The sequence below is a fragment of the Euprymna scolopes genome, chromosome 28 (assembly GCF_053919585.1).
Source record: "Euprymna scolopes isolate OS-2025 chromosome 28, ASM5391958v1, whole genome shotgun sequence".
Lineage (NCBI taxonomy): Eukaryota > Metazoa > Mollusca > Cephalopoda > Sepiida > Sepiolidae > Euprymna > Euprymna scolopes.
In genome coordinates, this window is record NC_136509.1 from 56,305,145 (window position 1) to 56,332,358 (window position 27,214).

The 27,214-nt window shown below is 30.6% G+C and overlaps 1 protein-coding gene across 4 annotated transcripts in view; it reads right to left on the reverse strand.

Moving 5' to 3' along the window:
• LOC145249645 (ceramide transfer protein-like) overlaps window positions 1–27,214 on the reverse strand; it is a 123,378-nt gene that overhangs the window by 62,611 nt on the left and 33,553 nt on the right. For 2 of the 4 annotated variants that reach the window (XM_080111409.1, XM_080111411.1), the window contains exons 2-5: window positions 7,666–7,782; window positions 6,936–7,040; window positions 4,967–5,099; window positions 2,911–3,030 (exon numbers count right to left, since the gene is read on the reverse strand). In XM_080111409.1, the coding sequence (XP_079967535.1) occupies window positions 2,911–3,030; window positions 4,967–5,099; window positions 6,936–7,040; window positions 7,666–7,782 (475 nt within the window). Of the gene's footprint in view, window positions 1–2,910; window positions 3,031–4,966; window positions 5,100–6,935; window positions 7,044–7,665; window positions 7,783–27,214 lie in introns of all 4 variants that reach the window. The other 2 variants (XM_080111410.1, XM_080111408.1) reach the window with 1 other exon arrangement.

Here is a 27,214-nt window from a genome sequence, read left to right on the forward strand (position 1 = left end):
TGATGTTTTAGTACAATATAAACTCCAGTTGTAAATCGTTGAATAAGTATCTTATTTAAATAAACTCATTTCTTTATTCAAAGATTTACCAGCAAAAAATAGGTGAATTACAATTAGTGACAATTGCAGAAAATTACCAATTACAAAAAGAAAAATTGAAACAAGTTTGTAAAATATATACCTTAACTTGAGAGTTTTAAGACATTTAAAAGCAAAAACAGCCACAGAAAATGACAGTAACATTGTTTATTATATTAATTTAATATTTAACTTCAGAAATTTAATATTTTAATTAAAAACCATAATTAGTGATAACAAAATCATCCAGATCTATATTTTGTATACCTTGAATTTTATGTGACCCCAATTGTTATAATTTGATCATGTAATGTCTCCAAATATATCATGCTATCCAAAGAGGTCATATGGCTCCCATTGAGAAACCTTGGTCTCCAAAACTATGCACACCAATTGAAGAACTCCCAAGATTATGCATATGCAATGATCTATTCTTTGTATGGAGACAATGAAATGTCTAGCAATGAATATCAATTTATTTTTCAAAACACAGCTTTTAAAATGATAATTCAGTAGGATTCAAAAACATTAGCATTGAATAAAAACAAAATATAACATGAAAAAAAAAATTGTTTATTTTGAAACTGAAATCTATGATTTTTTTTTATAATTCCACAAACTGTTGTTCAATATTGACCAATTGAACACACTTTTTATGTTAATACTTTTAAGAAAAAAAAAACATTGAAAAGCAATAAGTTTGTTCCCAAAATCTATAAAACTGAACTGTTTATTACAATGCCATTAAAAACCTTTTTTTTTAATATACAAAATACAAGATGTTCAGATTTCTAACAAAATAAGGAATATTTTAACCCATATTTTGTGTGATTCTCATATAAAGACAAAAAAGGAAAAAGACATTGAATCTTTAGTATAAAGATATTTACAAAATTAATAAGTTTTACTTAAATTTGGATTCTAAACAATCATTTGATTACTTACTAAAAATTAGTTCTTTTAGCCAATTACACACAAAAAAAAAGATGTTAGTCAATTTGCAAATTTCATACTTGAAGTTAGTTTTCGTTTGTTTGTTTGGTGTTTAGCATTAATATCATAGAATTTGTATTTGTGCCAGACAACCATAAACAATAACTCTATTTTGGTTTAGGTTGGGGGGCCAGGAATACCTTGGGTTATTCTACTTTTCTAGGTAATGTGGATACATGGGTCTATTAATTATTAAAGATTGAAATTTTACAGTGTAAAAATAAAAGCAACTATACAAAGTAACCTCCTCTTAAAATATCACCCATGAAATTATCAATAAAAACTTATAATCCAATATTTGATAGAAAAAAAACATCAGTTTATGCTAGACTTGTCCAGCAAGTATCAATCATGAATGTCTGACAGTCTTTGTTTTATCATTCAATACTTTGCTTCAAATATATACTTCTGCATTGCAAGCACACCTGTATCTGACATGCAAAATTGTCAATAACTCTGACGCATTCTTTCTTGACCTATCCTGTTGAAACTTGTCTATCAATCACACCACCACTTTGTACAAAATTTATAAACAGTCACTAGAGTGTGCTCAGTCTTAATCATAATTGACCATTCACTGTCATCTCCAAACAAGTAATGATGACTAATGATCCTATGTTTTGATATTGTAAAGAATATACATTCATTAGTTGGAATGGAATGGATTCACACTTCAAATGACTTCCTGAGATGGCTACCAAGACATATTGGTCATTATTTCAAAACTAGGAGACAAGATCCTGAATGGAGTTTAGACTCACTACACATTATGCCCCCCTCCACCACTCTTCCTCCCTAATTTTTATCTGAGGGGTCATCTATTAGCATCTAGTAAAACAATCCTGAACTGAAAGGGCCATCACAACCCAAATTAGTGAATGACAATTTTGGAGCACATTTCTAGCATAGGAGTGAATGAATCCATAATAGAGATGTTCATAATTGAAATTTGGTGGAAAAAAAAATCAAGCATACACTGAAGTTTATTTGTATTGAATATGATTGGATTGCAAAAAGGATTGTGAATTTTATTAACAATTTCATGAGTGGCATTTGGGGTAAGAGGGGAGGTCACCCTGTAATAGAGAAAAAATAAAAAAATGAATGGCTGGTTAATGGATTGTTAGCAATTATAGCAAAAATCTATCACATATTTCATTTCATTAAAAATATAAAAAAGTGTGGTGTAAGTTCAGAATTCAACCCCATTAAAAAAAATCCAGTAAAATCTTTATATGCGTACCTGTCATGGAACAAAAATATCATATTCCAAAAATTGATCACATAGCTTTTTTAACTAAGAAAATCAAATTTTATGACAAAGACATTGTTTTGAACAGCCATGTTTCATAAATAAGGGTGAGACAAATCAATTCGAACTACCAAAATCAGCCTTGAAATAGATAAAATTTACTATTAAAATTGCTAAAAATCGTAACAAAAATGATATAAAAATAACTTGATCAATTTATGTCATTTTCGGAACATGACATTTTCGTGACGAGTATGTACATCAAAACTTTTTTTGTATTTTTGTTTTATAGGAGCATTCTGGATAAGAACCAAAAGTATAAATAATATAACAAGCTATAAAAAAAAAATAAATGATAGAAAACCGATTATTCAACAAATGTTCTGATTAGTGTTTCATTAATAGATTAATTGAATATATACAAACATGAAAGAAGTTAAAAAACAATTCATACCATGATAGCAGTCTTAATCATTAATGATAATAAAGGTGTCTATTTACTTGTTTCACATCTGTTATTTTTTTTAAAATGTGTACAGCACATAATGTCAAATCTTTAAAAGATTAAGCATGGAAAATTAACTGACCTAAATCTCTGCCTTTTAAGCCTCCAATTTTGGATGGATGTGAAGAATTTGTGCTCGGATTTGTTTTTGGTGTATCATAATCATCAATATCATCAATGTCATCATCTTCGTGTTCAGTTACTACAAAATAGCAATACAAATTATATACAAAGACATTAGAAATACAATATTTGAAAAATACCATGATTTACACATTAATATTTTAGATGGATACTAGCATGGGTGCACAGCGTTGAGCAAAAAAAATAAAATAAAAAAAGTGGTAGTAGGAAGGCAGGCTCGAACCCGTACCGCGAAAGAGGAAAAGAATGGGAAAAAAAGTGACGTCTTTGCTGTTACGACCACTGCGAAACCGGAAGTGAAGTAGGTTTAAATTAAGGCTAGACAATCGAAAAGAGGGGATGACTTCCGAAAATACCGGCAAAAAAAGCAACCCCTCCCTGTAGAAAAGTGCCCAGTTGAAGGTGAAGAAATTAATGTTTTTAGCCAATTTTACGATATTTGTCATCTGAAAGGTCGAACTTCAAAACGATACTGATTTTGGTAAAATCCATCGCCTCTGTCGAAAGTTTTAGGGAGACATGCAAACATACATACATACATTTATATATTGGTAATTAAAATTTTCGACCCAAACTGATTAAGCTTGTCCTATCTCTGAATACCCTTTATGTAAAATTTCAAATGTTTAGACCAAAAATTTAATTTAAAAGTAATTTGATAGAGACCGCAGAGGTCAAGTTTTTTTTAACTTTGACCCCTATTATGACCCCCTTAACATTTATTGTTTTGGGCTCAAATCAAGATATTAAGTTAGATCCATGTCCAAGGAACCTATATCTAAAATTTTAAGTGTTTATACTAAAAATTGGCGGAGAAGTTTGGTAGAGGTCTCAAAGGTCAAGTTGTTGAACTTTGACCCCTTAACAGCAAAATTTCTGTCCGAAAACTTATTACAAAGATTTTTCCAAATCTCAATACCCTGGATATCAAATTTCGAGTCTGTAGACTGAAAATTGACAGAGTTATTGTGTAGGGAAATGTACACAGACAGACAGACACTTTCACTTTTATAGATAGATATAGATTTTCCTAGTTAATAATAGAATAGTTTTGTATTATTTTTATGCCCCTGTTGATTAAAATTATATATATATATATATATATATATATATATGCTAATAAACCCTTTGTCTAGAATCCTTGTTCTATATGGCATAACCACGTTGACACACCAGTTCCCATCAGATCACCAAAGTTAAGCAACGTGGAGCCTGGTCATTACTAAAATGGGAATTCCATGTGCTGTATGTTGGAGGACATCAACACCTCCCTGCAAGAGTTGCAAAAACTGAACATCGTCATCTCCCCTTATGGGGATATACATGCGACTGGGGACTGCTTGTGAATTTTATACTCCCATGGAACTTCCTCCTTTGGAGGGAGCCGGTTAAATCCAAATAGGATTAGTGCCAATTCCATTCCAATTTTTCTTCTGATCTAAAGCCATCACATGATTTTCATTTGGAAAAAATGTCTTAACTTCGGGTTTTAAAAGGAAATTGAAATTCAGGGAAACTTTTTCAATTAGAGTTTAATAACTATGGATCAAATTTCATTCAAATTGGAAATATTTTCATTTCCAAATGAAAGATTATGTCCATATTATCCTCCACAACCACAACACTTTAAAATACTCCAAAGAATCTGAAATGTTGGTGATATTAATTGATCTCTAATACGTATGGTTGAAACTTCATCAAAATCAGAGACATCTGAATTTTCACAATGGGTTTCCAGCTCCTCTCATTGCACGAAACTAGATGTAGCCTACATTAATCACTTATGCCTCACAGCTAAGTTCCAAAATTAATAATGATTGGGCAATTAATTTTGAAGTTTACCTCACATAATCCAACATATACACATGCCTAACATTATCTATGCTTGTAAAATAATTACATCTATAAAATAAAAATTGCATGCTATTTAAGGTATCATTTATAAAATATCTACATATTTTGAAAAAGTAATAGAAAAATATGTATATACTTACAATCATAAACGGTACCTTCAGCAACAGCAGAGGCACAACTATCAAAATAACTTTGCAACGTGTCCACTTGACGGCATAAAATATCTCTGAACGTTTCCATTTCAGCTAATTTCTCTCGAAGGCCCCGGCCACGCTTAAATTAATAAAAACTGAACTTTAAAGTTAAAAACTAAAATAACCAAAAGATCAAAATCTTTTGAAAGCAATACAAAATGGCATAAACATTTGAGTCATTAAAATATATTGCAAAGAGAAATTTTATGTGAAGAATTGACAGGCTTCATCATTTCCAAATATCAAAGCTAATTCTTAAGAATCTCGTAGCAATTGGAAAACTATACGACCATTTTTCCTCATTAAGCACAGATCATACATGGCTGACAAAAAAAAAAAAAAAAAAAATATATATATATATTATATATATATATATATAATATAAAGCTGAACATCTGTGTGTGTGTCTGGTCACGAATAGGCTCCTATATGGTTGACTATTATAGAAAACTGATCACATATAATGATAGAAGATGTATCGAGACACAGGAATGGGTATGTTTGATCTGGCGTAATGATGATTCATTAAAATGGTGGGGTCTGCGTACGCGCCTGGTCCACAAAGTATGGAAATAAAAAAAAAAGTTTAAAAAGTTTTTTTGATATAGATGTACATAAGAATACTTTGATAAGTATGTTTTAACTTAAATAGGGATGGTATAATAAAATTGTGGGGTCTGCGTTCGCGCCTGGCCTCCAGAGAATGGAAATAGGCACAAACTTTAATACAGACTTTTCATATCTATCTGCGTAAGTATACTTTGATAATTATGTTTCAGTTTGAAGAAATATGGTATAATAAAATTATGGGGTGTTCATTCGCGCCTGACCTCCATAGAATGGAAATATGTCACAAAGTTTAACAAGGTTTTTTAATATAGATTCACAGAATATTGTGATAAGTCTTTCAGTGTGAACAAGTATGGTATAATAAATTATGGTGTTTATCTATTTTATTTTTACTTTCATCATGTTTTGCTTTGGTTTTGATACCCTCAAATTCGAAGCTATCTTTTTACAACCCTTCCTTTTCATAACCTATTATACTTTCATAAACCAGAGTACATTTTCTGTAGGCTGTTTTTGAACCCAGTCAACGACAGGTACTTTTGCTAGTATATATATATATATATATATATATATATATATATATATATATATATGGGTACTTTTGCTAGTATATATATATATATTTCACAATATTGCAGGAAATTAAATTTTGTAGATGATGGGAATCTTATGATTTAACTTTATGTAACAAATGTTAATTTTTGTTTCATGCCAATAAAAAATTGCATCATTGAAGAGTGATCATCATTGAGTGAAACATTAAGCGATCACATTTCTTACACAGTTGTAAATTGACAATATTCAATTTAGTTGGCTTATTTATTGTCTGTGTTGCAGTAAAATTATGTTACAGCAGAAATGGGGGGGGGGGTTTTAAAACATTAGAAAGTGCAAAGATGGTGATATTTGCATCTCAAAAAAATAAGATCTACATGAAGTGAAAATCCAAACCGTTTCATCATGTTTATCAAGGAATGGCAAACCACCGAGACGGTGCGATAATGTTCGATTTCCAGATAACTCAGCTAAAGACAGAAGGTCTTAAAAAACAAGACATGATCGATCAATTTCTGCATAAAAAACTCTTGTTGATAAGAATGATATTTTTATTCCTTATCTTGCAAATTATTAATTATTGTCATGGAAAATCAGTTGTTAATAATGTATGCTTGTGATATTCTTAGAGTTCAATGAATTCTAAATGAATAAATTTTGCTCTAAACAAAATATTCATAAAAGGGAGAAGCAACACAGTTCATTAAATCTTAATTTTGAATGAAAAATAAACAGTTCATTTAGTTTAAATGACATAGTTGTTAGATATTTTTAGGAGTTCTATACATACCTTGAAAGATGATGCAGAGGTAGTGGACAGACTCGTTCCTGAGGTCAAAGACAATAATGATCCGTGTCTTTTAAGGCTATTTTCACTGCCATAACCAGATTCTGTCTGCTGGTGGAAAACAAGTAGAATGAGAAAAAAAAAAAATTCTTTTTCATCATCTATTTATCATCTTAATCATCATTTAAAATTAAACATTATCAATCATTATTAACTAGAAGGAAAAAACAGTCGCCTTGGTAAGACTTTCTTACAGAAATGCTATACTCCAATTTGGCTGTAGTCGCAAACATTCACGTTCTTTGAATTTCAATTCAATGAATCATTCAATAACAAAAAAACGTTTTTGGTTTTAAGCAAATAATGCCGGTTTTGAGTCATCTATTTTTCTACCATTTTCATGCGGAAAGTATCATTTTACACTAAGGCTTTTTCTGAAATCCTCAAAGGTTGTTGGGATTAATGGATACTGATCATAAAGCTCCAAGTAGAGAGTCGATGCGTTTCATGCATAATGTAACCATTATATTTCAAACCAATTGTCGCTTCTTATTAGCAATGATTTGTGAATTGGTGTTGGATTCAAATCATAGTTGTGTACTCGTTAATCTCCTGTGATTGGAAACATAAATTATATCAATATAAAGAATTTAAAAAATAAGATTGAGAAAATTTTTGTGAAGAACTGGAAGAGATATTTGTTTAAAAATTAGAAACTAATCTATAAAATTACCTTGTGTAGTTCGATGGCTCTCACCCATTGTTGGCGCTCTTCCACATCTTTTGCACGCAAATACCACACACTATCGTTAACACTGACATCAAATCGGCATTCATCAAATGGATGTGGCTGCAAAAAAATAAACAATTATCAACATTTAGATTTTAGAAAAAATTACAAGATAACAATTAAACAGTTAAAACTAAAAAATTTTATTTACAAGCTGAAATGTCAAATGTAACTGGCATTGATGTATCAAAAACCATTTGCATGTTATCTTAAAGACACTGTGACAGAAGTGATCTAGTGGTAAATAGACGGCTAACCGTATGTTGCACAACTACTCTTGATGAAATAGGAGCAGTGAATAAATAAATGTTCTCATTTTGGTAATTAAACTGGAAAGTTACAAGGAGAGAGATTTGGCAAATATTGCCACTTCAATAATCTAATCAAAAAGAGAGAAAAGGAACAGCAGACTTCTGAAACACTATATGGGTGACCAGGTGGTTAAATCTACCAATGATAGACTGCCTTGTTATCACATGACCCAGACTCCATGAAAGAAGAAGACCATTTAGGTACATTGTGTTGAACGTGCCTCTACATGTCTGGATAAATTCATCTTTCATATATTCACGTATTAAAAGACTTTGGTATGTGCATAAGTCAGTACTACCTGTTGGTGTAAATTAAAATGTTTGGGGTTTTTTTTTATATTGAAAATTTATTTCCAACCGTATGCTATGTATTAAATTGTTTTTATTTTGTTGGTGCTTGTGTGGGTAATATTTTGAAGCAAATGATTTCAGTTCAAATACAACAAAGCGACTCATAGGATTTGAACCTTGGTAGAGGGACATCCTAACATGGGCTTTATCTTGGACCATTTCATTAATGAACTACATATACCCAGAGAAAGCCTATATTGTATACACACACACACACATATATATATATAGAATACATTTTTTTAACTACTTAATTTACTCACATAAAATTAATATACGAAAGTATAGATTTATGCGTAAACTTTAAGTATTTACTTCAAAAGGCTTATGCCTGAAGAGTCCTAGAGTAGATGAAATGCAGAATATTCAGTGTAGCTTAATCACCATATATATTTTATAATTCCTATATATATTTTGCCTGGTTAAATGTCCAGTTTATCTGAAACTCCCTTATATTGGTTCTATCAGTAAAGGGTTTGTCGATAAAATTACTTCGGTTGTATCTCACTGTTTCTATGCAGTGCAGCCTCGTGTGGTATTCAGCACTAAAACTGCCTTCCCATCTTCTAAGAAATATACACTTCCCACACTACAAAAAAGTTTAGTTGTATATCAATTTAAATGTCAGTGTGATGCTGACTATGTGGGTCGTATGTTTCAACGGCTGGGAGTCAGATTGGCACAACATGTCCCTACATAGTAATTGTCTGTATTTTTGAGATGAGGTGTTTTCATTGATTGAGATTGTCGGACTGACTTCCTCATCTTGGTTGTTATTGTCAAAACGTCTTGGCTGTTTTGCCCTCCGGCCTTCGTCAGGTGTTTTGTATCGAACTGGGGAACCGTTTGTTAGGAGTCTCGAACCCAACCCTTTATTATTATTATGGGGGTACCGTGTTCAGACTCCAGCTAGGCTTTGGGACATAGTTGCTGATTCTCTGTTTTCAATGTTACTTTTTCACTGCCTTCGTTCAGGATTGAACTCGGCACCTTTGGGTAACTGTAAACTTTGATACAACATCTAGGACCACTCGGCCATATGTCACTAGGACAATTCTTAGTTGGTTTTTGTTAATGTTAAACCTATGTTGTTATTCAAGGTTTTCTCTCTCTATCAGAGGTGTCCAAATGGTATTCAGCTCTATGCTTGGTTTGCTCAGTAGGTTGTTATGTCCGAGCATGCGAACTGTTTCTTTAAGTTTTCTCACTTTCTAGTGGGTCTCTCTGTTTATTATTTTTACTTCATCTCCATCCAGACATGGTTGGCTATACCCGATTTTTCCGTCTCCCCTTTAGTTACCGCTTTTCGGTGTTCTTCCACCCTTACTTTAAGGGGGCGGCATGTTTAACCCTTGTAAACCTTTCTGCAACTGCATGGGATGGAATATATGCAGTTTTTGGTCATGTTCTCATCCATGCGGGGCTTCACTCGTACCAGGTGTCGTCTGAGTGTTGACTCGCTTTTGAATACCGTCCTGATGTTGTAGGGGGCACATATTCTCTGAATGTTTTCGGAGATGCCTCATATGTATGGTATGTCCCTACATGTCTTCAAAAGTCCAGAGGGGGGGGCCAGAGTAAACACATTGTTGAACACATACAAGCATTCACAGAACACTCCGGGCATTTACGGAGCATATCCGGGCGCTCACTTATTCATGAGTCATCAATTGGTGCGCACTTGTATGACAAAGCATGTGGTGAAGCGTATTCGGATGGCTGTTTTCGCATTGTACACAAGGCCCGTTCCAAACAACATCTCAATATTTTGGAGGTCGTAACTGTACTAATGCGCAAACCATCGCTCTATAGGCAAAAGGGGCTGTTGCAGAAATTAGACCTGTTTAAAGAGCTTTGATTTACAGAAGAGAAAGAAAATGCCTACATTGCGTCTTTATTTCTTGTTTCTGCACTTATTTGCAGGCAAGTTAACTTTCTTTTTTTTTTTTAATTTTGTCCTGGGTTCTGAAATATGGACGATATATCATGGGTTATTCATTCATTTAATTCACCTCGTGTAGTTTTATTTATTTTTTTGGTTTCACCCCTCACTTCACCTCCATTTTCAATTATGTGTAAAGTGTTTTATTTTAATCGTTGCCAACGTAATCTCTTGACAAGTGTCGGGCGAAAGGTACCTCGAGGTTTTTTTTTTTTTAATTTTTATTTTAGTGAAATAGTCTTTTGACTATTTTTCGTATCTATTTTTCTCCCTGCATCGATCATCCTCAAAATTCTAATAATGATTCCACTTATCCTTTTTAGAACTTTAAAATTTTGTACCACTAAAAACCCTTTTCTATATATATATATATATATATATATATATATATATATATATATATATATATATGTGTGTGTATAAAAGGGTGTTTAGTGGTACAAAATTTTAAAGTTTTAAAAAGGATAAGTGCAGTCATTCAATGAATTGAAAAATAAAATTTAAAAATTTTGTTCAACTTGTATTTTACAAAAAAACTTTTTTCTTTTAATCATTTAGTGATATATGTTGTATAATAGTTTAAAATTTTTACATCCATTATGCATACATGTTTCGACTATGACTTTTGAAGAGTTGTAGTTAAAACTACAACTCTTCAAAATTGTAGACTGCATTTACTGTTGAATTTTAATGGTTCATTATGGATTCTGCTTTTGTTCTCATTTCCCCAACCAGATTCCACAGTCACAAATTTTAGTTTTCAATTTTTATTACTGTTCTCAAAATGTTTTTTTTTTTTACACTATTGGATTATTTTTTTTCTATAATAAGAAAAGTATAAACTTTCGAAACTCCATGAATTAAGGAATAACTTCTATTATATTCCATCTTTGAGCATTTGATGATTCAATAAATATTCAAATTATACACCATGAAAGCTTTTTGTTTGTTGTAAATAATGGAGTACTTTAAAAGTGGTGATATCATTTACAAGCACCATTTACATTTACGTTGTAGATATCATTTACAAGTGCCTTGGCTTGGGTACTAGTCTAACTACACTGAAGAGCAGTAATACAGCTAAACAGTGTCTGTGGAGGACATTATATATATTAGTGTTGGGATGATTAATCAGAATAGGGAATCGGAAAAATCTGTGCCTATTTTCCGATGCCAAAAACGATTCCTTTAATTATCTTTTTTATTTGATTTTGATTTTTTTTTTAAAACTCTTCCCTTGCAATGATAAAATAATAAATATTCAATCTTTTCTGACAATTTACATAGTTTTTCATTAAATTTCAATATTAATAATTAAATTAGTCTAACATATCTTATTTACATATTTTATTTTAGCTGGTTTTAAGCAGAATAAGTATGTGTTTATAGATACCGTTTTTAATGGTTTGTTTACGTTTAGCATCTTATAAGTACAGAGTTATAGTCTCGCAAATTTTTAATAATATAAATTCAAAATTATGTTCTACGTTTTCTGAATAATGCATAAAAAAATGTGGATAATTCCAGCAATATAAACATATTCAACACAAAAAAATATATGAAACAGCTTAAAAAAAAAAAAAAAGAAAGAAAACTTTGTAACATGAAGGTAAAAACAAATAGGAAAAGTATTTTTTGTGATAAATAAAAAATGTAATTATCTAATATTATCAACAGCAATAACATTAAGTTTCAATGTTTACAGTTCATGTTGTATGCAACAATAAAAAGTACCATAAGAACCATGTAAAATCATTTTGATATAAATGGTAGAAATTGTAAATTATGTTTAAAGATAACATAGCAAATTATAAATTATATTAATTTGTTTAGCTAAATGCAGATATATAACAAATAATTGTTTTGTTATTTAAGCACCAATTAAATAAACAAATATGTGTGCACTTGTTACATAGTTTTTGTGATTAAAAATATAGAATAAAAAGAACAACTGTTGATTAGTGAACAAATAAAAAATGTATACATGTCTATGGAAAAAAAACAGATCATATAGGAAGAACAATAATACAAATTAATGACCCGGGGGGAGGGAGTTATTATTTCTGTACATAATACTTGAAGGGCTTCAAAAAGAAAAAACTTTGGCCTTGAAGATAACTTACAATGAAGTTTTTGATATATGTACATAAAAATCTAAAATAACTATGGAAGATGCGTATAGATTACAAGAATAGATAAATGAGATACTATCTACATCAGATAAATCTGAAGGTCGGATGATGTCAATCTACCGTTTGAATATTGGGATTTATTTACAACTAACAAAAACTAACCGTCCTCTAGGCAGCAAGTAATGAAGTTGTAGCCTTTACAGAAAAAAATAATTTTGAATGTGAATGTTTGATATATTCCGATGTTGAGGAAATTTACTATGTATAGTCACATTTTATTAATTAGGAAATAAACAATGGTTATTTTATATCATTTTTGCAATATTCAAAGTCTTGATTCTATATAAGAAAAAGGAAAATTAATTCTCCATGAAAAACTGGTTATATAATACAAAAAGTGAAATGTTAACTGGTTAATAAAAATTTTATATTAATGAATAATGTTAAACGATTAATTTGTGTTTTTCTTTATTAAAAAAAAAATTAAGAGGAGTGGGAGAGCTTTTATTTTTTTTTTATTTTTCATCACAACTGTAATAATTATCATCATCAACAGCAACTACAAATTTAATTTTAAAAATAATAAATGGGTAAAGTAAAAAGTATATACCTGCTTATGACCAATTTTAAAATTAGAAATTAAAACCCAGTGCTTATCCCAAAATACCTCCCACCATAATATTTTAGGCTGGAATGTTGTTTGTTTTATTATTAATTTTTTAATGTGTTCAACAATTTGTTTAATTCCTAAAGCATAATATAATCAAACTGTATTTTTATTAATAGAAATATATTCATATGTATTTGTTTTCCTTCAAGAATCTTTTTTATTTACCCTAAAAAATTGAGATTGAATTGATTTATAAATTCTATTAAGTTATTTATTAATTTAAAAAATGGAAATAAAAGTTTTTTTTCTTTATTTTCTCTTTGAAATTAATTGTCAATTAATAATTAAGGTTTATTTGAAAACAAAAAAAAAAAAAACAACAAAAAGAACGGAAAACAATATCAACTGCTAAGAAACAAATATTGTAGTATAAATCCAGGTTGTCATCATTAGTATTTTAGTAAGATGCTAATGAGGAAAAACGTGAATTTTTACAATTATTTCATTAATAAAATAAATTGTAGTAAAACAGTTTTACTACTAACATTTATTTTATTAATGAAATAATTGTAGAAATGTACGGAAATTGACATTAGATTTATTTTTTTTTGTTTTTTCTTTTACAAAGGAGTCACCACTTATTCAGGCTCGGAAGTCACTCGAGAATAAGGGTTAATGGATGTAGTCAATGAGGTAATATTGTAGTAATCGTTATTAGTGGAAATTTGGTAAATTGGATTACTTAAGGGGACGGCTCATCAAGAACTTGTTTATGTTGGACTTGAAGACAACCACATTGTAGTCAGCTGGAAAACAGGGAAACAGAAGAGAGTTCCACAAGCGTGCAAGAAAGAATATGTTTAGGTTTAGGCACAGATAAAAAGTGGGGGAAATTATTGATAATGGTTTCAGCTAGACGAGTGTTTTTCGTGAAAGTTTGGCAAGAGAAGACCATAGATTGAAGATAAGATGAGTACTTGCCATCATTTTAAGATACAGCTTTATTATTTTTGTACTAAAATCACTATCTTCTAAGCAGATATAAACTAGAAAATGGAAACATGTAAATTGAATCGTTTTTAATATTGAATACTTAATAGATGTAATTTGATAATGGCATTAGGTAAATCGTATTGAAAGTAAAGTTTCAATTGTGTAAATAGGAAACAAATCAAAAAAATTTGTATTAGAAAAAAAGATTGATTGAAATTATAGTTAAAATACATGTGATGTTAATGAAATGCGAGAAGAATTAGATAAAATCTATATAGAAATATTCCTGAAATTATTACTAAACTAGCGGGATCTGTGGAAATTCTACAGCGGACTCATTCGCAATGATCTCCCAAAACACATACTTAAATCATTTGTTGACATCTATGCTGATGACACTACCATCTATGGCCGTAAATGACAAAGGGGGAAGAGGTGTCTGGTTACTTTTAATGCATCTAAAACCAAGCTCCTATCTTTACATCATCAACGCTCTGATCCCCATCTGGCATCAAGTGAAATGGATGGCTCTCATCTTGGGGAGGCTCCATGTTTTGACAAGCTTCTGGGTTTGACCTTTACTCCTGATCTGAAATGGAACACGTACATCAAGTCTGTTGCCCAGATCGCTGGGAAAATAGTGGGATCCTTCTACTGCTCCAGAAGATATCTCACTACTGATGCAATTCTCTATCTGTATAAAAGCCAAGTATGTCCAAGGATGGAGTACTGCTGCCACATCTGGGCTGGAGCTGCTAAAAATAGCCTATCCTACCTTGACAGAGTACAAAATAGACTTTGTGGCTTAGTGGGGGATGCCCTTTTCTCTTCCCTGCAACCTCTCTCTCACAGAAGAGACGTTGCGAGCCTGTCTTTGTTTTATCATTATTTTCATGGCAAGTGCTCGTCTGAGCTCCAATCTCTCGTCCCCCTCACCAATCTTTCACGAAAAACACCCGTCTAGCTGAAACCACTGTCAGTAATTTTCCTCACTCTTTATCTGTGCCTAAATCAAAACGTAGATTCCATGAACAAAGCTTTCTTAGAAGTGCACACCTGTGGAACTCTCTTCCGTTTGCCTGTTTCCCACCTGACTACAACTTGGATGTCTTCAAATTCAACATAAACAAATTCCTGATGAATTGCTCCCTTAAACAAAATAAAAACTTAGGAATATATATATATATATATATATATATATATAACTTGAGTTTCTTCAGCCATAATTGAAACCAAAACTTATCAAGAATTCTTAAAAAAAAAAAAAATAGATGAATTCTTGGTAAAATTATTTATGACAAGAAATAGAAGTACAGATCAATTAAACGACTCATGTAAGCATACCACAGAAAATAACACACACGCTATCATATTAATATATAGATTACCTAAACAGCGATCTTTTAGAAAAATTTTGAGAGGAGTTCTAAAAGTAATGCCTCCTATTTTTTTATTCCATCCATATGGATCAAAGGAGATTGCAAATTGCATTGTTATGATAAATGAACTTATGCATTCATGACCTGACATTTTCATCTCTCTGTTGCAGATATTAACAGTGCGAGACTAAGAAAGCAACCTCCTTTCATGGACATATGTCAGAAGCAGAGATGCATCATTGAACTACTGGAAAAAGTGTGTTGAGAATGATGGTGACTATGTAGAAAAATAAATTTTGGAGCACAAAAAATTACATTGCTTGTTTTAATGGTACCACTACTGTCTTCATAGCTCTTCAACTTCTCAAAAAAAAAAAAAAAAAAAAAAATAGGTGACTACTTTTTGAACGATTTTCATACATTGAAACTAAGTAGGTATCTCGGAAAAAAAAATAAATAAATAAATAAAGGTTAGGAAAAATTTTGCCTAACCTTTTCTAGCAGGTTGCCCAGCATTACCCGGTCATAAAATAGACAAATATTATATTTTAATTCATGCAGATTTTGTATTTATTATTATAGAACCAATTATTTATTGAATGTTATCCAATATATAGTAAGGACATCAAAAGTTATTAAAAATAAATAAATTAAAACAAATATGACTTAGGTGCCATCTGCTAAAATTGAAACCAAAACATTTAACACTCCAACTTTAGTCGTTATTTATTTCTCTGGCATCATTACCATCTGAGCTACGGACAAATGAATACAAAAGGTCAAAAATTAAGCGACTGAGCTATGAATTTTTTATTTTGTGCATGTGCAGGAGTAACAGTTTTATTTGACTTACCAAAGTCAACTGCTTTTTTTTTTCAATTTCGACCTTTTAATAGCTATTTTTACAGGTTAAAAAACAAAATCGAATCCAAATCCACTACATATTAAATTTCAAGTCTGTAGACCAAAAATTCAGAGAGGAGTTTGGCAGAAACTTTCTGCACACAGAGACAAGGTCACTTTTATAGATATATATAAATACATTTGTGTATACAAGAATTTTTGCATTCTAAATGCTATACAATTATGCACAATGTAGAAAACAGATAAACTGGTCGAAAAAACTGCATGTAATAATTAAATGAAACCAACCATCTAATAAGAAACCATAAAAATGAATTAAAGTTTGCTTTTCAATGAATATGCAAATTAGTTAATCTTTATTTGGTAGCTTGCATATCGACAACCGAGTATATTAAGTTTGTTTTAATTATTTAAATAGAAAAAAAATAGGCTTTTAATATGAATGCAAGTACAATGAAAACCTCAACTTTAGATATGGAAAACTATTAAAATGCATTAAGTAAAGAAAAAGTATATAAAATAGAAAAGAAATGGAAAATTGAAAGATAGGAGTGTTAGAAATAGTAAGCAAGTAAAATGTAAACTTTTATTTTACTCTTAATATATTTGTAAGAATACTCTTTTCAAGAAATAATAAACTAAATATTCTTTAAATAAATAAATCCAACAGGTTTTTTTCTTAAGTATGTAAAATTGTAGCATTAGCAACTTTTTTTCTTTTTTTTTCAAACCAATAAATATTCCCCATTATTTTACTGTAATTAATCTTCAGTTAAATATTTTTCAAATTAATTAAAACAATATCACGTTTTGAAATGTATTTATTTTAAATTGCTGTCAAGACAACGGAATTGGATTTTGGAAGATTTTCAAATGGGTAAAGTCAGAATTCTTTACTATAGCGACATCAGATTAATCACCATCTTTGCATTTTTTTTTATGTGTGAAAGGTGATAACGTACATATGAATAGATAAATTAATGAAGCTCACAGCTAAAACAGTGACATTCTTGACAAGATTTTATTTTTTAACCTGTGCATAAGGCACTGGAATTTGGTTGGCAAGGATTGTTATATGGAGAATATAAATCAAGAATAGTATGGATGAATTAGTGATAATAAATGTAAGAATATTGTTAGAGTTGGGTGCTAGTAAAAGTATTGGAGCTGATAGAATACATTGAAAAATATTGAGGTTTTTGACAGAAAATGGGCGTTTTACCATTTTAAACTTGTTTAATATAGCAAACAGGAATTGTAATTCCATTTCACCAAAAGGTTCAGTACATAGCTATTAGAAACCAGTTTTACTGACATGTATTTTATGCAAGGTTTTGAAAAATTCATTAGAAATAACATTCTTTAGTTTATCAAATCTTTTACAAAATACTGAAAATTTATTTGATTGTGCAGATTAGAGATAAGCAGTTAAAAAAGCAGTGTTTTTACTACCAAAGTGTGGAAAAGGTTAGTCAGATTTTAAATTTAAATTTTACCAATATTTATACTATTAGTAACAGAAAATAAATCTTGTTATAGTTATAGTCTTAGTATGGAATATTTTCAAATGGAAAAAAAAAAAAAAAAAATAGGAATTTGACATAATAGATTTATTTAATTCAAAATTGTAAGAACATTTTGACAATATTTCGGTATGATCCCAATGCAGACATATTTTCAAATAAAAATAAATGAAAGGAATTTTGATACATTTTAAAGATAGGAATACAAGAAAACTTTGGTGCAAGTACACTATAATAGCAAAATTCAGGAAAAAAAAAAAGTATCTACTAACTTTTTGTGTCAATTTCAACTAAAAGCAATTATATCTACTGAATTGGCATGTCAGAAGTATTAAAATATTACCGTATTACAGTAGAACCCTGGGATAAGGTGGCCTTAGGATATGTTTTTTTCAGGTTACGATGTGAAATACAATGTTTTTCCGGCACCTGGTTATGGTATTTGCCCTGCCTTACGGTGTTATGTTATTTGATCATATACTGTACTGTATTTTTTTTACTAATTTTTAATGCAGGTTCAACTGTATTTAAAAAAAAACAAAAAAAAAAAACACAAATTTTCGATGTTTGTCATAAAAAACCCTCGCTATATTTCTTTGGAAACACATAACATAAGTAACTCGGTTATGCTAAAACCAAGGCAATTAACTCATATTTATGATTGTTAACTCAATTTATTTTTTAAAATTGGCAAAAGTTACATGTTATTTACCTCCTCTTGGAACTCTCCAGTGTCTTTTTGGCCAAACATTTTATTTTCACTAATTTTTGTCAAAAAAATGTTTTCTTTAATTTTTTTCCCCTACCTTATCGGAATTTCAACAAATGTTGCAAGATTGAAATAATCAGATGTGTACACACACATCTTAAACAGTAAAAATAAAGTTAAAATAGAAGTTGCCAATTTCGTATTAACTAAAATTAACATTTACTATTTTTATCATTATCACATGAGAGTTTTCTTTTGTTTTACACCCCCTTCCTACATGCATAAGCTGTAAGGGGCTTATGCTAGAATGACTCGTTTTTCTGTGAATGTTGCATCTGCATCTTCCGGCAGCTTACATAAACCACCAGAATATGCCAAGTGCTGATAAAAAAAAAAAAAAAAAAAAAAAAAAAACATTATGAAAGAAATCTTTATCATAACAATTTTGATGTGCAGTGGTTCTTCATCCAAGAAAGTCAGCGAAATGTTACGTTAAAAAAAGGGGGGGGGGGCGTTGTCTGCCAAAATGTTCTGGATTGAAGGAGTAAATTAAAGATGTAATTTTATTATTTGTATTGTAACTATGTAGCATAATATTACTTCCTGAGTATTTATTAATTTATCTCATTTGGCTCAGTTCTAGTTTAAAATACAATGGTCACTATGTTCACAAAAATGTTAATAAACTCATTTTCTTTATGTTATTGGTTTTTCTGTTCATAAATCTACATTTTTTTTTTACGTTATCCAGTAAAAAAATCTACTTTTTTTAACGATATCCAGTAAAAAATCTACCTTTTTTTATTGTTATCCAGTAAAAAAAATCTGCTTTATCAAAACGTTTGTTTATTCAATACATTCCTTGTTCTGTAGAATGTCTAAGAGTCCTGCTCATCTTTATTAATTTTTCAAATTCTAAAACATGGAAAAAATTCATGACACAAGAAGATCACCTGCCTATGCTGGCCATTCAGGCACCTCCAAGCAAATTCATCACAATATTTTTTGAAATGCATTTCCTTGCATATGTTCAGCATCTCATGTCATTCTCTGCATAAGTACTAACTAATTTCTAGAGAGTTACAAAGTTGTTTGATAATTTCTTAGTTTACAGATCTTTCTATACATTATTGAATTCTTCCAGTTTGTTTTTTCTATGTAAAAATTAGTAATTATTTCCAATTAAAAAAATGAATAAACACATTTTTATTTTTACAAAAAAAAAAGAAAAAAAAAAAGAAAAAGGTAAATAGTGTATAAAAAATATCAGTTAATCCTAAGTATTGTTTTTAAATTAATATTTTTTCAAATAAAAAATAATATGCAATACAGGTCATGATTTTTACAGCCATAGCCAGGATCATTTATGCTAAAATAAACTTTTCAATGCAAATGAATTACCAGTTTCTATTGATACTTCTTTAAAAGTAGTGAGACTGAAATTTGCAGCTAAGTAAAATTAGATCGTGGCTGTAAAATACTTACAAACTTGAGAAGCCAGTGCATCGGTTTGTAGTCAACAGGACCAACCCTTTGGGGTTAACTACCGCAAATAGAACACATTTGGAACCAGAGATATTTCTCCGTTCTTCTAGTTTTGCATTCAAAGGTAATTTGATCCACTGAATAATACTGAGTTCTGAAGACCAACAAGATGCAAACTAAAAAAACATGACAATGGAAATCTTTGAATCTTGACACTACAGAAATATTAGGAAACTAAGCGATTAATTCATAAACATTATGATAGGTTGCCCTAGATTTATGTAAGAACAAGAATGAAATAGGTTTTGAGCCGACGCAATAAATTAAATTGATGTTTTGTGTTTATGTTATCTACATAATACACTCAGGAAAATTCATGTTAATACACCCCCCACGCATACACTTTTTAAGACAAAATTGCTCAATCACTGAAAATGTAAAAAAGGAATTTTAAAAATTTCCTCAGATGTGATTTGTATCAAACATGAAACTAGAATATGCTTTTTTAACCTAAGTCCGGGTAACACCAGAGTGCCTTGCTGGCAAACTAGGAGTCAGGTGTGGTTGACATTTGATAAGAATTCCAAATGTTCCAAATTCCTGTATATCAGTAGCCATACACATTGAGAATAAAATGCTTTGGATAATCAGATTTCAAGGGGTTTCTGCTAAAATCGTCATATTTTAAAAACCAAAGCATCTTTTAAGTCTTCAAAATACCACCATTTTGTTCGAAAATGAATATACTTTCAAATAAATTAATAAATAATAATGTACATTATATATTTTAAGAGTTTTAAGCAAATAAAGTGATAAAAAACTGAACATCATAAAACAGCATTTTTGGTAGGATTTTGTAAACCTCCTCCCGATTTGTAAATACTCGTACCGTGTTTGTATCAAGAATTTTGTCATGAAATTTGGAAATTAACTAGAAGAGATGTCACTTAATAGTTTGGGGTATCCGAAATACTTTTAACCACTTGTTTTTTTTGTTGTGTTAAAAAGATTTCAATATGACGAGTATTGAAAATTTTGAAAAAAAAATTTTCTTCAGACACCCACTGTTAAATAAAACAATCTTTTTACTGTTTTTATCCATTAAAAGTATAATTGTAGGTTGTTTTCTCTTGTGGCAGTTAGCAATTTAAAATCCTGATACCTGGAAAAAAAAAAAATCGTTTTTAGAGTTTGAGTGTAGACTGATGTAGTAGTAGTAGTAGTAGTATCATCACCAGCAGTAGCAATAGCACGGTTGTAAACAGACTGATTTTTATTCTAGATCGAATTTATTTTAAATTGAAAATCTGATTATAAAAAAAGCTTTTTACATGTTTAGTTAGAGCTATTTTGTTATCAACCATATAAATTTTTTTTTAAATTTGACCAGTGCCTTGAACGACTGAAAATGTGAAATATGATTTTTTTTTTTTGGTTCACGTGTATGAGCGATACACCCCCTTTACATTTTAAATTTTCGTCTTTTTTACAATGTTTTCAGTGGATTATTACCAAATGGAAACTAATCTACTCAATTATCAAATAGAAACAAATGCAAAATCGATATTTAAATATTTGTAGGAGGTGCTCAGTTAAGAAATAAAATAGTAGAAAAAGACATGAAATGTAATTAAAAATAAAAATCAAATTCATTCAAAATTTGTGAACAATTTGTCAGCTTCAGCAAAAAGTTTTGTTTTTTATATTTAAATAGGTGGGCAAAAAATACTTAATACTTTTCCAAACGTCACGTTTTCTGTTAGAGTGGTGTCACTTGTTTTAAATAACATTTATTTTTGTCCATTTGTTGTAATTCTTGTAAAGTTTCACAATGGGTGTCAAATGCCCTCTTAACAAAAACAAAAAAAAAACTCCCTTAACCCTAGGTATGAGTGGCAAACTTCTTCCTAAAACCTTCTTTAGCCCTAACAATAACATTAAGTCCAAGTGGCAAGCTCCCCACCAAACAAAATTCCTCTGTAAGCGTAAAAAAAAAACAACATCCTTCCTTAAAGAAAAGGGCACATGATTTATCTTCCATAAAAAATAAATTTGTCAACTGTCCTAAAATGCTAAAATGGTTTCAAAATGGTGAATTATTTTACATTAAATTTATGTGAAACCAACCCCACTCTAACTTCTAAAATTGTTTTTTGTTTTGTTCTATCAAGTCTTCAGGATGTTCACACATAATTTCCCTTAGACCTATCATTAACTCAAAATCATAATTGCACAAAGATCCTCTTAAAACCACACATAATTGCCTTTTAGAAGAAAAAAAAAAATGCCCAGGATTCATCTCCCATAGAAAAACAAATGGGTTAACTGCCCTAAAACGCTGGAATGGTTGGAATGGTATAACAGGTGCAGGGATGCAAAATTGCGGCGATGGGACAGTATTAAACACTTTAACACATTTTTTTCTAGCAAAAGAAAAATATATAACTGAAACTATAAATTTTTTAATAAAGTAATTTATTTTTTTCATACTAATACTTCATTTAGTGTTTTTACAGAAATGCTCACCAAGGCATAACTAAACTTATCATTTGAACCAATATTTTGCATGTGAATAAAGAAGGAATTTGAATAGGAAATCTAGTTATTTAAAATAATTTTCAGTCAAATGATAGAAGTTTACACAAAACATAAAAAAAAGCATATTACATTTAATGTTATTAGCAAAATGTAGGCGATAAAATCTAATGAACAGCTGTTTCTAGAGACCTTCAAATTAACAAAGGAAAAGTCATTGCTTAATGATAGAATTACTAAAATTAGGAAAGAAAGGAGAAAGATTTGTTAGCAAAAATGATAAACAATTGTTAAAAGTGTTAATGTGTTTTTTGTTTGTTTTTTACAGCATTAATAATTACTAATAGAATCCCATAAATATTTCACAATTGCTTTCCTCATCTTCTATCTATATATATAAAAGCGAAAATGTATGTGTGTATGTTTGTGTGTTCGCTAAAAACTTTTGACAGACAGAACAAAAATTAACAAACTTGGTATCATATTGAAGCTCCTCCCTCCGGACGACAAATATAAAAAATTTGGCTGAAAAGGACCACTAGAAGTGGGTCAGCTGAACGATTTTCTGCAGGGGGGGGGGCCAAAAAAGTGATATTTTAACATTGAACATTACATATTTTTAAATCGATTTATAAGTGCCCCAAAAAAACGTGCCACAACTCTACCACAAAGTGTACATGGGGCCTGTTTTTTTTTTTTGAGTCACCCTGTATTCAAAAACCGCTGAGTCATGTCACGTGATCTTGACGTCAGCAAGCTGTAATGGTGACGTTTGTATTGTTAGTATCGGACAAATTAAAAGATTAACTGTCAGTATCGTACAAATTATTATATAATATCTTACACGTTATAAACATGTTTCCAACGTGATTAATAGGTTAAAAATAGTAAATATACGAGAGTATAATGAAAAATGCCAAGAAAAAATGATAAGGGGGGAAAAAAAATTAAGCTTAAAAATATTCACCGAATCGTTATATTTACGGTAAAAAATAAACAGCCATTTTCTTTTTTGTATTATTAACACATGACCTCCTACCTCTATTAAACTGGAGGGGGGGGCGGGGCGTTTGAATTAGCTAAAATTACTTGTATAATCGGTATTACATTTCTTTCGCTAAACATTTCATACGCAAAAATGATAAAAAAAAAAATTACGCTTAAAAATATTTAGCAGTAGACGACCGACGCACAACACAACAAAACAAAAAAAAACAGCCATTTTCTTTTTTATATTAGTTACACTATGTAATTCTACTTAGCGGGAGGAAGGTAGGAGGCATAATATGAATTAGTGGGAGGGGGTGCGGAAGATGAAACCGCTTTATTTCTAAGAACAGATACTTGATCTTTTGGCCAAAGTGTAGTAAAAAAAAACAAAACATGCATATTGGATAAAATTGGTGTATATGTCGAGCAAAATACCCAGTGTCGCCCTGAATTGTATGACATAGCACTAGCACGACATATATACTAGCTGATTACCCGGCATGGCATGGCCTGGGATTGGATAAAATTCATGGAATTTTTCCTAGCAGAACACTCCGCGATGCCTGGGATTGGAAAAAATTGGTTGATATATGTACTAGCCAAATGCCCAGCGTCGCCCGGGATAGATTACATAGGTGGATATCTGTACTAGCAAAATACCCGGCAGAGCCCAGGATTGGATGAAGTAGGTGTATATGCACTAGCAGAACAGCCGGCATGACCTGGGATTGTTTGACATAGGTGAAGTATAGGTCCAATTCGACAATTTTGAAGGTGCTTGTGCAGTATAGGCCCGATTTGAAAAATTTTGATGGTGCTTGTGCATTATAGGTCCGATTTGACAATTTTGAAGGTGCTTGTGCATTATAGGTCCGATTTGACAATTTTGAAGGTGCTTGTAGTATAGTTCCCATTTGACAATTTTGAAGGTGTTTGTGCAGTATATGTCCGATTTGAAAAATTTAGAAGGTGCTTGCGCAGTATATATGTTATAATATGCAAGTGACCTCTCTTGGATGTAGCTTCATTATCAGATTCCATTAGATTAATATACAATCATTGTTATACTATGCAAGTGACCTCCCTTGAGTGTAGCTTCATTGTCGAATTCCATTAGATTAATATACAATTATTGTGATAATATGCAAGTGACCTCCCTTGGATGTAGCGTCATTGTTGTATACCATAAGACTAATGCACCATAATTGGTATAATATGCAAGTGACCTCCATTGAGTGTAGCTTCATTCTAGATATCCATTATATTAATATACAATTATTGTCATAATATGCAAGTGATCTACCTTGCATGTAGCTTCATTCTCGAATACCATTAGATTAATATATACAATCATTGTCATTATATGTAAGTGACCTCACTTGGATATAACTTCACTGTCAGATTCCGTTAGATTAATATACAATCATTGTTATAATATGCAAGTGACCTCCCTTGGATTTAGCTTTGTTGTCAAATAACATTAGAATAATATACAATCATTATAATATGCAAGTGACCTCCCTTTGGTGTAGCTTCATTGTCGAATTCCATTAGATTAGTATACAATCATTGTTATAATATGCGAGTGAACTCCCTTTGGTGTAGCCTCATTGTCGAATTCCATTAAATTAATATACAATCATTGTCATTATATGTAAGTGACCTCCCTTGGGTGTAGCTTCATTGTTGAATACCATCAGAATAATATATAATCATTGTCATAATATGTAAGTGACCTCCCTTGGATGTAGCTTCGTTGTGGAATACCATTAGATTAATATACAATCATTCTCATAATATGCAAGTGACCTCCCTTGGATGTAGCTTCATTGTCAAATTCTATTAGAATAATACAATCATTATAATATGCAAGTCACCTCCCTTGGGTGTAGCTTCATTGTCGAATTCCATTAGATTAATATACAATCATTGTTAAAATATGCAAGTGATCTCCCATGGATGTATCGTCATTGTAAAATTTCATTAGAATATACAATCATTGTCATAATATGTAAGTGACCTCCCTTGGATGTAACATCTTTGTCGAATACCATTAGAATAATATAAAATCATTGTTATAATATGCAAGTGACCTCCCTAGAGTGTAGCTTCATTGTTAAATACCATTAGATTAATATACAATTATTGTCATAATATGTAAGTGACCTCCATTGAGTGTAGCTTCATTCTAGAACTCCATTATATTAATATACGATTATTGTTATAATATGCAAGTGATCTCCCTATGATGTAGCTTCATTCTCAAATACCATTAGATTAATATACAATCATTGTTAGAATATGCAAGTTACCTCCCTTGGATGTAGCTTCATTGTCGAATACCTTTAGAATAATATACAATCATTGTTATAATATACGAGAGACCTCCCTTGGATGTAACTTCATTGTCAACTACCATTAGATTACGCAAGTGGCTTCCCTTGGATGTAGTTTAATTTTCAAATACCATTAGATTAATATACAATCATTGCTATAATATGCAAGTGACCTCCCTTGGATGTAGCCTCATTGTTGAATACCATTAGATTAATATGCAATCAATGTAATATGCCAGTGAACGCTCTTGGATATGGCTTCATAGCTGGATATTTGTACTAGCATAATACCAAGCATTGCCGGGGATTGTATAAGAAAGGTGAATCTATGTACTAGCAAAATACCCAACGTTGCCTGGGATTGGATGTAATAGATGGGATGTTTCCTAGAAGAATACCTGGGATCGGATCAGATAGCTGGATATTTGTGCTAACAGAATACCCCATATAGGAAGATGGTGTGATTATGTCGTAAAATCATGAAAAATTGTCTAAATTAGTAACATATCCAAGAATTATGAAAAATGATGAAATGCGAGTTATTTTTTGGTGTGTTTGTAATGAAATAACACGCCAGACAATGTCACAAAGTAATTATTTTAGCAAAAGGAAAGGATATTATGTGGTTAAATTATAAAAAACGATTGCTGAAATTAGTAACATATCCAAGAATTATGAAAAGTGATTAAAATGTAAGTTATTGGATTGGTGTGTTTATAATGAAATGAACAGCCTAGATATAGTCTTAAAGTTAATATTTTAGTAAGAGGGAGTCGATTATGTGGGTTACATCATTAAAAAATGATTGTAGAAATTAGTAACATATCCAAGAAAAGTGAAAAAGGATGAAATGTGAATTCTGTGATTGGTGTGTTTGTAATGAAATTACCAGCACAGACGATGTCTTAAATGTATTATTTTAGTAAGAGGAAGGGTATTATGTGGGTTAACTCATGAAAAATGTCGAAATTAGTAACATATCCAAGAATTATGAAAAATTATGAAATGTTAGTTATTTGATGTGTATATTTGTAATGAAATAGAAACCCTAGACAATGTCGCATTGTTGTTATTTTAGTAAGAGATGGGCGATTATGTGTGTTAAATCATGAAAAGTGATTGTCGAAATTAGTAACATATTCAAGAATTATGAAAAAAGATAAAATGTGAGTTATTTGATTGGTGTGTTTATCATGAAATAACCAGAGACAATGTCTCAAAGTTATTATTTTAGTAAGAGGAGAGGGGATTATGTGGGTTAAATCATGAAAAACGATTGTCGAAATTAGAAACATATCCAAGAACTATGAAAAGTTATTAAATGTAAGTTAT